Here is an 11,017-nt window from a genome sequence, read left to right as displayed (position 1 = left end):
TGGCCTGGAAGCCACTTGTAGCCTGTTCGTTGTGTGCACACTACTCTGCCCTGTGTGGGTTACCTCAATAGCACCAGCCGGGGAGACCTATGCTTGTGTAACCTACTGCCTGATTACTGAGGGAATGGTATGTTATCCATGACTTGCTTGTGCATGGCTGCAACCCTACAGTATCATCCAGGCTTCACAAAAAATGTGGACACAGGAGCACACTATCAGTACTGTATTAAAGGGGCACTATGGCGAAAAATTTTAAAATTTAATGTATGTGCAAATAGACAAATAAGAAGTACATTTTTTTCCAGAGTAAAATAAGCCATAAATTACTTTTCTCCTATGTTGCTGTCACTTACAGTTGGTAGTAGAAATCTGACAGAAGCGACAGGTTTTGGACTAGTCCACCTCTTCATAGGGGATTCTCAGAAAGGCTTTTATTCTTTATAAAGATATTCCCTAAAAAGGATATAAACTGATGCTGGCCAGATTCCCTGCTTGCTATACCGTTTTTTGGCAGTTGGACAGAGCAACTGCCATTCACTAAAAGTGCTTTTGAAAATAAATCCCTGAGAATCCCCCACGAATAGATGGACTAGTCCAAAAACTTCTGATATAGCAACTTACTTTGCCCATTTAAGGGGAGTTTACTACAAAGGAATTCCACTGTACTTTGAAATCAAATGCATTTCAGAGCTTGGCCTCAAAAAAAAAAAATCTGACCACAAGTCCTGGGTCAACTGCAGACAATGGCATTTATTTTTAGTAAGGGCTTTTTCACACAAGGAGCTGATCCGTCTGTTTTGACTGATCGCCCCTAGGTCTTTCATGTTAACTTTCACATTAGTCAAAGCGTTCCAGAGCATTACTTTGTGACGTCCAGCGACAGAATTTTCCCGTCAGGTAAATCAGAACTACCGCCACTAATCAGCATCACACCGCAACTTCTCTGTGTCACGCCGCAGGTCATTCTGTTCCTGCACACGTTATGTAGTGTGAAAGAGCCCTAAGAAGATGAAGACTGCAGCCCATACATACTTCCTGGTCACGCCTACGCTCCATCATGGCTGCCCTGCCGATCAGCACAGATTTTGATTGGATGTTTAGGAGGATGCGCTATGCTGTGACATAAAAGCACAAAAGACACGGGACACTTCATTATATTTTATATTAACAGTTTACCAGAATTTTGTTTTGTAACAGTTATAGAATACAAGAAAAACATAATATATATATTTATATATAAATTACATGTATAAAATACAATTCTGAAGCACTTAATAAGAGCAGAAGCTTTTTACATGTCAATAAGCATGACCGAGTTCACATTGGGTGGTGTAAACAATTTTACCAAAAAACAAAAAGTGGGAGAAAGTAACATGTAAGTAAAATAATAATAATAATAATAATAATACAGACAGGTGTGTTTGTGTTATAGGTGCAAAATACTTCAATATTTCTTGTTATAAAATGGCACCAGCTGCCCTAAAAAATATCATCTTATTGCGCTGAATACAAAAATAGACCTTGGTGCCTTATATAGTAAAAATATCTGTACCTCATGGCCAAATCTGGCGACCACTCAAGAGACTCCATCTCCTGCCTCTAGTTGAGAATTTCCCAGAACCCTCTGCTGCTGTTTGGCGCTATGACAAGATGGCGGCAGCAGCAGACGAGATTGTGCTGCGCCAGTCGTAGACGCTTTCCCAGACCTTACAGTAACCAGTACTGTCTATGCATGAAGCGGTCTATAATCTGGCACTGCAGAATAAATGTAGCAAAACTCGAAAAGGAGAACGTTCTTTTCAGCAGGGTCTGGCCGTTTTTGAAGGGTTATTGCACTCAAATGCTTAATTTCAGTTCTGTGTAGATGCTGGTGGGGTGGTTTGTTCACTAGCCTTCTAAACTTGTCAAAAACTCTCAGAGCAGATCTTGTCCCAGGTGTCCATCTTCCTGCTGCCTTTATATTGAGGAAAATCCGTAGAAGCATTAAGACTCCTCCTGGCCAAACAAATATTAGAACTGACAAGAGCATCAACCCAAGGAAGGAGATCTCTTGATATGGAGTGGCTAAGATGAAATCAAAGGAATGTCACAAAAAAATTAAAAATGGGCTTGTGCTTTCCCCCCCTATATGAGAGTTAGTGAGTAGAAGCTTCCTAACCTGGGTCACAGACAGCAATACAAAACGACAGTGGTCCTAGAATGCCAGCCGCAGTATAGGTACACTTACATTGTTATTGAGGCACTCAATGCTGCTATAGTCTTGACCATAAAACATAAAATATTTTGGCTTCCATAGCTGTGATTCGAGGACGTTCCAACTGAAAACTTTTTGCCCCAGCTCTGTAAACAGGTAATTTTCAGCCTCAAAGGACAACTATCAATAACATGTATTTTGTAAAAACCACATTGATAGGTTTAAATTAAAGTGGGATAATACTCTGACATAACATTCAATAAAATGTTGTATTCCTTCTTTTTATTACAAATACAGTTTTATTTGTTTGTGTGCACAAGTAATATTGTCTGTTAACAAATGACAAATTCCCAAAGTACAATTTATCTGCTCTGAAAGCTGCCCTTGCATTTTATTGCATAGCTGCTGCATTTATATATTTAAATCTATCGAGTGCTCACTTCTCAGCTCTTTCTGCTTCTCAGTTCAGTACAGCTCAATTCCTGCAGTTTGCTAATGTTTTCACCTCTTTCAATGCTGCCAGAAGCTTTCCACTGAAGCAAGGAGCATTCCACTGAAGAACAAAGTGCTGTGTTTCACTGTTTGAATGCTGTTCTGCTACACTTTTTTGTGCTGTAAATATTCTTTTAGAATAAAGAGGAAATACTGAGTGTTATACCACTTTAAATTGCACATGCTCTTCGGTTATGTTATTCCCTGCTTCTTTCCATTTCCCTTCAAGAGTTGTTTAAGTTTAGTTTTAGGGCCCTTTTACACTTTATGCGTTAATTTGCATTTTAATGTGTTTTATTATTTCTCCATTCCAGTGCATTGTGAAAAAGTTTCAGTTTTTTCAGAGTATAGTGTGAAAGAGGCCATTGGGAAACATGGACACTGGACTGCACATCAGTCGTCCTTTCGGTTACAACTTCCGCAGTAACTGATATAGTGTGAAAGGGCCCTATGGTGATCTAGGCTGCCAGATTCTGCTGATCACCATGAAACAAATGTGCAGAGGAGCCTCTTGTCTCTCCAGTGGCACTGGCCCTGGGAGGAGATAACCAGTTGGACTGTCATACAGAGATATATATGCTCTGCCTGGCCGACAGAAGAAACTGGAGTAGCACAGTGTGCCCTTTCCTCTGCATTCCTGGGATTTATTGTTCCTGATTGACAGAAAGTAAACATAAGTAAATTCCAGGAATGTAGAGGAGGAAGCACACTATGCCTCCTTCAGCCTTCCAAGCAGAGGATATCGCTCTGTACTATTCGGCGGCTCTGTTCCCACTTGGTGCCGAAGCATGTGTGGCCAGCGGGAGTGGACAGTGTAATGTCCGCTCTGCTGGTCCGCAGTGATGTGGGCTAGAGCCGGGGCAGATGCGTGACCTCCACAGGCTATATGGGGAATGCATCCGCCTGCCCGGGATTATCACGTACTGCACAGGAGTTCGGCCCGCTTACCGCAACAAATCTGCAGATCCGTTAAAGGGTGACGAGTGTGAACGGCTCCTACTTAATACAATAGGAGCCATTCACTGTGGGAACAGAGCCTTACCACGAATGATCATCTCACTCCAGCAATCAGCACTAGTTTCCAAATGCTACAAAGATCAAAAATTCACACACATACAAGTGACCATCGGAGCCACTGCTGACCTGTGCACGGACTTTTTTGTTTCTTGTAAATGATAGTTGTCCTTTAAAGTCACACACCTGTGAAAACCAGGAGGGCCGGGTGATCTCTCCAGTGATAATACAGAGTTACAGACTACCCAGCAAGCTCTTGGTGAGCCAGAACTCCTAGGAGTGTCTAAGGGGCTACAAAGGACCAAAAAGCCCTCTTACTAAAATGCTATGAAAAACAAAAAGTTTGCTTTCTTAAAACAGAAAGTATTTGCGATACTTCAGGTTGGAGTGAGCTTGAGATGTCTCCCAGTGCATCACTGCTGAATATATGCAAATTATCCATGGTTGTCCCTGTAAGCTAGCCACACCTCCAGAACACCTGGAATGCATTGATGTATCAGCCTGTTAAATATAATACACATAGAAGTAAACTCTAAACGAGGTTCCACCCAGTCTACCAGAACAAACATTTTTACAAAAAGAAAGAAAAAAAAACTTGATCTCCAGCCTGTGGACCACCAACATCCACACATAACTGAAACGGCTATAAGTGGGATAACCCTTCAGAGTAGACCCTTTGTCTCCTGCGGTTTTGTGGGCTGACACGGAACTCTGGGTATGAATCCACCAGGAAGGAGATGGGGTAGTAAGTGCTTCCGCAAAGTGACGTCACTTCCGGGGGGATTCACAAGCCCTGTTCTCCTAACTGACCAGCTCCGCAGACAACGAGTTGAGCTCAGGCCCATCCTAAACTTGAAATACAAGGACCTGCCGACCACCTCCTCATCCGTTCACCGCAACGGCCAATGAACTGGATTGCACCTTTTAGAATATTCACAATATAAAATATTTATAACATTAAAAGATATTTATATATTTTCTATGTACATATATATATGTATACTCATTAAATAGCCACATGAATTATGTTGTCAATGTATACTTTAGACCGATTCGCTCTTTATATATATATATATATTTATACTTATATTTATCACCATCCCAAGTACCTTGAAAGATGTGGGACCTCATTGGCGTCATGGTAAAGTTTCTATATACACAAAACATTGCATAAACTTGTAATGCACATTACACATAGATTAGCACAGCATCACCAGTATTAGAGATGGGAATAGTGTATCTATATATTCAGAGTACAGACGTACGTTTCAAAGGCCTTATGGCTTGTGAGGGTCAGTGAGATGCAAATAATTCTGACCAGATAAAGCTTGGAACTGGCCAATCAGCCACACTTCCTGTTAATTCTGATTGGCCACATTCCAAGCTTCATATAATTTGCAGGGAGGCTGGAATGATTTGCATATCATCGATAATCTCTAATTCGCACAGACCTGAAGAAAGCTTTTTTTTTTTTTTTGGGAGTGAAACTAAATACAAACAGCCAGTCATTTTACAGAAACATGAAGACATCAAACAGAGGAGCTACCCAAGTGACAGAATCAGCTATGTAGGTGCGTCCGAAGAAATGGTTGGTGAGCTTTCTGTACTTGGATCCAGGTCAGTACACCTTCCATGTCTGCTACAAGGACTTGCTAACACACAGAGGAACTAATGCCAGGGGATCACCATGGTAAGAAGACAACTGTGCTGATTTACATCTACAAAGATCCAGTAATGTTTAACTGGGCTCTGAATTACTGGTTGCTAACTGAAATTCACTTATCTGCCTCCCTGGTGGTGCCCCCCTTTTCCAACCACCCTCAACCTCTCCCCGATTATACAAAAACTCTTAGCTCCACTCTCTTTCATGACCAATACTAATCAAACCTCCTTTCAGACAGCTACAACCCTATATGCAACCTTGACCCCTCCCAAACGCCTATCCTTTTACCCAAGTCTAACCCAGGCCTTTTAAAGGCCAACTGTATTGAGAGGTATATGGAGGCTGCCATATTTTTTACTTTTTAAGCAGTACCAGTTGCCTGGCAGCCCAGCCCTCTATTTGGCTGCAGTAGTGTCTGAATCAGACCAGAAACAAGCATACAGCTAATGTCAGATCTGACAATGTCAGAAACACCGATCTGCTGCATGCTTGTTCAGGGTCTATGTATAACAGTATTAGAGGCAGTGGATCAGAAGGGCTACCAGACAACTGTTATTGTTTAAAATGAAATAAATATGGCAGCCTCCATATCCCTCTCACTTCAGTTGCTCTTTAACCGTTACTTATTTACCAACGTACTGTTTTCCTAACCCAGCCTGGTACATTTCCCCAAATCGCAATGCTAAACCCTTGTTTGCCTTATTCTCTAACCAAATACGAGACTGCTTATAACCAAGCCCATCAGAAAGGACAGTGTTGATGGTTATTGTGGATGCACATGCATGCAAACAAATTATTGCTTTGTAAAATGTAGTCTTATGCTGGGAATACACAAGGAGGTTTTTTCTGGCAGATAATTGGCTCAATAGATAACCCACCCATCCACCTCTCTAGGTTGCCTATGGCAGCACATCTGCAACTTTCACAGAGTGAGGAGTGTGAACTCACCTCCTGCACACACCAGATCTTACTAGGAAAAGAGAGGACCTAACTCCCACATAGTAGTGTTCCCACACACAACCCAGATTTCAAAAGGTAGGGAGAACTCCATTCCATCAAATTTCAAAGACTCCTCCCCCACAAGGTAGAGCAGGGACATCCCTGCACTAGGAAGAGTAAGGACCACTCCCCCACCAGGAAGAGTAAGGACCACTCCCCCACCAGGAAGACTAAGGAGCAGTCCCCCGCCAGGAAGAGCAAGGTCCACTCCCCTACCAGGAAGAGAAAGGACCCCTCTCTCACCAGGAAGAGCAAGGATCCCTTCTCTCAACAGGAAGAGCAAGGACCACTCCCCCACCAGGAAGAGTAAGGACCACTCCCCCACCAGGAAGAGTAAGGACCACTCCCCTACAAGGAAGACTAAGGAGCAGTCCCCCACCAGGAAGAGCAAGGTCCACTCCCCTACCAGGAAGAGAAAGGACCCCTCTCTCACCAGGAAGAGCAAGGACCCCTCTCCCACTAGGAAGAGTAAGGATCCTGGAAAAACATTCCTCTCTGAAAGTAGATGGTGCTAGTCCTCAAGCATTATAAAAGCTTGTTCATAATTTGATCGTTCAACATTTACAATATGAAATGCCTCTGGCTGTGCGAGTAGATCAGTTTTGTTTGGACTTGGAGGAAGGAGACTAGAGCTTTCATATCTATTCTGTAAGTATGGGGCGATGCTTTAAAGTCCGCAGGCCTGGTGTGTATAAAAAGGATCACAGCTTATTGGACAGAGTTGGGACTATTGCTACTGCAGAAGTAAACTTGTAGTGTAGGTAGTGTTTAAAGCGAGACCAGAGGATAAAATGGAAATGAGAGAAGAACTCTTACTAGACAGTATGCCCATTGCTTTTCATTAACACCTCTAAAGAAACTTCGTTAAATCCCCAGAAAGAAAAACGTGTGGCAGTTTTGCATAGTGTGGAAAGGGGACAGAAACGTATGAGGTCTCGTATTGCTGTCCTAGGGACCTCCAATTAAAGGTATGGCATGTGGCTGAATGCTCGTAGCCTGGGGGACAGGAAATAAGGAACAGCAATATACATTTCAGGGGTTCTCTCTTTTCAACTGAATGAAAAGAGGTTTTATTTGTTGTCTTGCCTTATACTGTTTCAGAGTTATCCACATCCTGTCTGGACAGGAAGTGAATTTCTCACAGATAAAAGCCCAAGATAGCGCTTTTAAGTTTCCACCAATAGACCAATTAACACACTCTGTCTTTCAGTCAGGACAGGTTAAAACCTCTATGAGGCCAACTCTCTGGTATTTGTAGTCACCCAGCGTAGGGACAGACTAACAGGCAGCCACCACTAAATTAAAGACAGAGAAGGCGACAAATTCTGCAATTCACAGTATATTCATCCAAGCTTTTTTGAAGCATAAATACAAATAGGTATAATAAGTCCCTTACATTGTGGAGCCCTATGCACAGGACCAGTTTCAATAAAAACATTTATTAAGCAAATATGTAATGTAATGGTAGCGCCCACTCTCTAACCCGACTGGCTTTGCCCTTCCGGCATAGTCATGGGTATTCTTTCGCCGGAAGGGTGAAACCAGTCGGGTTGGAGAGGTGGCACTACCAATTACACAACTTGTGTTTTTACTAAATACGGTTTTATTCAAATGGGTCCTTTGTGTGTATTTCCCTACACTGAGTGACTACAGATACCAAAAGGATACAGGTTTAAGCCTGTCCTAACTGGAAGACCAAGTGGATTATTTGGTCTGTTGGTGGAAACATAGGTGAGTTGATCCTATTTGGAGTACATCTGCATACAATTGCCGATGATTGTAACCTCTAGCAGCTTGACTTGTGTTCTTGAGTACTATTTCTTCTGAAATCTCACTGAAAGTGGTTGTGGAACCAGTATAGCAAGCAGGGCTACGAAATCTGTTAAACTCAGACGTTTATGAAATGACAACTCCAGGTACCCCAAAAAATTGCCCTAACTCCTCGACTCCAACGCCCTGATAACAACTGTACTAGAAGCCTAGGACAGCAACAACAAAAAAAGTGTCTGTAGCCCCTTTATACAATATGCAAAACTAAAACAAAAATATTGCGTGAATGCCTAAACAGTTCACAGACCTCAAACTTTCAGTGAGGGTGGTTGGGTGCCCGTGCTTTCTGTGGGGGCATTCTAACAGTAGAGGTAATCACCTCTTAATTAGCCTCATTATGGATTCTAATAGCCTCAAGTTAACACTGACCAGAGTTCTTCCTCAAGTTTCCCCATATTTTGCTGTACACAGTTACATTTGGATTAGTAATTCTTAATTGAAGGTAGAAACCTCAGGCACTTGAAATAGCCTTCCATGGACTTTCCTCCACCATGGAAGTCATGACAGTTTATCGACAGGGCAGCATAGAACACTGCCACAAAACACATCCCAATAGATTCACACTTAGTGTTACAATGCTTTATAAGTAAAACAAAAAAAGATGTAGTCTTTGTGTTTTTGTAGTTTCCATTTTTTACTGGCAGACCAGCAGCCATGGCAATACGCGTCCGACTTGACCGCAGAGGGACATTTAAATAACCCTACAATACATCACTGAGCCGGCAGCCGATATCTTCCTCTACGAGGATACGTACCATAGAAGTGTTTATTGCCAGGAAATCCTGCCGTGCACGACGGGAGGAACTGTACACATGGAGTGCTGGCATGCGACGACACCAGACTGCTGTACAGGCGGAGACCCTCACGGGGTTAAAGGGTAAACATTCTTCTAATAAGAAGAGAATAGTGGAATGGTGAGCGGGGGAATCAAACGGTGACGTTCAGCCGGTTCTTACTCAGCTCTCGCTCCAGGTTGCCTATTAGAGTGTCTATGCTCTCCTGCAGGTCCTGGAGGTTGACGTCCGGCTCCTCAGGCCCGCCTCCTGCGCTGACGCTTAACGCGAAGACCGCCTGCGCTTCTTTGGCTGTGAAATGCTGATTGGTTTCTTCCACCCGGACAACGCAGGTGTCCCGTGGCAGGGGGCTCGCCGGAGGGACGTCAGCGTAGTCTGCTTCCTCTTTGGGGGTCGGTAGGTAGTTGCCCTGGCAGCTGCTCCAGTCTCCTGCATAGCGATTGCTGGAGGGGCTGTCCAGGCGGGCCGCCCTTGGCCTTAGCACTCCGGATATCTCAGAGCCGTTCAAATTAAGCATCTGTGGGCGTGGCTTCTTCCTGCGCAGGCACGGCTGCGGCTCCGCTCGTGGGCTCTCTGGGGTGGGGTCTTTGGAACGTTCGCTCTTTACTGCAATCAGATACAAAACAGCATTAGTTTACATTGATTAAAACTAGGTAACATTGTTTACAACTTTACACAACAGGAAGACCATATATTTGAGCTTTAAAGTGACCCAGAGAGGAAGCACGGATGCATCTCAGATCACTGACCTCCCGCATGCCACCGTTAAGCCACGATCAGCTCCCGGTATTCGTCTCAGTCGGGCCCAGTCTGACTCAGGGAAGCCAGCCGGGGTCTTCTGCACTTACGCAGATGGTCCACGCATGCGCAGAAGACCCCTACTGACATCACTGAGCCAAATACCGGGGCGGATTGCCACTAAACAGAGGCACGCGGGAGGACGGCGAGGGACGCATCTGTGCTTATGGAGCTGGAGGTAGTCCCACGTAAGTAAAAACCTTTAATATTCGTGGTCTTTGGTACATTTTAAATAAGCCGAAAAGAGGTAAGAACCCATTTTGGGGTTTTTAATTCTGTCTACACCCTACTAGGGAGATTTTCTTTTCTCTCCTGGCCTTAACATGAACCATGGCAGTGCTGAGGACAGGAAACTAAAGAGAAACTTTAACCCAGGATTTAACTTTATCCCAATCAGTAGCCGATAACTAGTTTTCCATGAGAAATCTTTACCTTGTCTCAAACAGATCATCAGGGGGTCTGTACAGCTAGTATTGTGGTGAAACCCCTCCCACAGTGTGATGTCAGAGCAATGTCATTAACCATTTCCTGGATGTGAACCCTGTTGCATTGTGGGAAATAACAGCTGTTCCCAAACGCCTAGTAAAAGCAAGCATCATCACCCCCGTGTGTATATATGTTACCGTCAGAACCTGAATTCTGGCCACTTCGGGTTCTGGCCGGTCCAATCTAGAGGTGGCCGTCTCACTGCGGCCAATGCGCGAAAAGGATTGAATCCTGGCCTCTCCTCCTCCTCCTTCCCTGGCTCTGGCACACACCTTTCCTAATTCATACCCATCAATTAATTTGAGCTGTGTCAAAAATGGGCAAGGACCTCGGCGGACCGGTTTTGGGTCGTTTAGCACCGTGATCTCGCATCCCCCTGCCGGGTGAAGAATGCTGAAATCCGCTGAATGCTTTTCTGCACACTCACAGAAAAGCATTAAGGCGAGATGCTGGCTGGCCGCTTGAGACACCCGTCTGTTTATAAGCAGTTCATATACTTTTCAGGCAAACAATCTGAATCGTGGTTATTCGGAAGTTATACACAAGAGCTGCTCCACAGCAATACAAACAATGCAGCCAAGGAGGGGGTAAGGGAAGTAGATTTATTCATTTACTACAATGACAATGGACTAAAATGAGATTCCAGATACAGAAATAGAACAGCAGCGCCCACAATGCCACGGGGCTCAACTCATCCTGCAGGTGATAACTGACTACAAACATATCCAAGGAGCAGAAGTTTGATGG

The 11,017-nt window shown here is 43.9% G+C and overlaps 1 protein-coding gene across 4 annotated transcripts in view; it reads right to left on the bottom strand.

The window, feature by feature from the left end:
- Positions 1-730: 730 nt before the first annotated feature.
- The window catches only part of SYDE2 (synapse defective Rho GTPase homolog 2), a 112,387-nt gene continuing 102,100 nt past the window's right edge, over positions 731-11,017 (bottom strand). For 2 of the 4 annotated variants that reach the window (XM_068239117.1, XM_068239119.1), the window contains exon 8: positions 1,179-9,592. In XM_068239117.1, the coding sequence (XP_068095218.1) occupies positions 9,120-9,592 (473 nt within the window). In that variant the 3' untranslated portion in view covers positions 1,179-9,119. Of the gene's footprint in view, positions 1,116-1,178; positions 9,593-11,017 lie in introns of those variants that run through there. The other 2 variants (XR_011021934.1, XR_011021935.1) reach the window with 2 other exon arrangements.

The sequence above is a fragment of the Hyperolius riggenbachi genome, chromosome 6 (genome assembly GCF_040937935.1).
Source record: "Hyperolius riggenbachi isolate aHypRig1 chromosome 6, aHypRig1.pri, whole genome shotgun sequence".
NCBI classification, from domain to species: domain Eukaryota; kingdom Metazoa; phylum Chordata; class Amphibia; order Anura; family Hyperoliidae; genus Hyperolius; species Hyperolius riggenbachi.
Note: the sequence above shows the minus strand (reverse complement) of the source record. Positions and strands in the feature narration are given on the sequence as shown.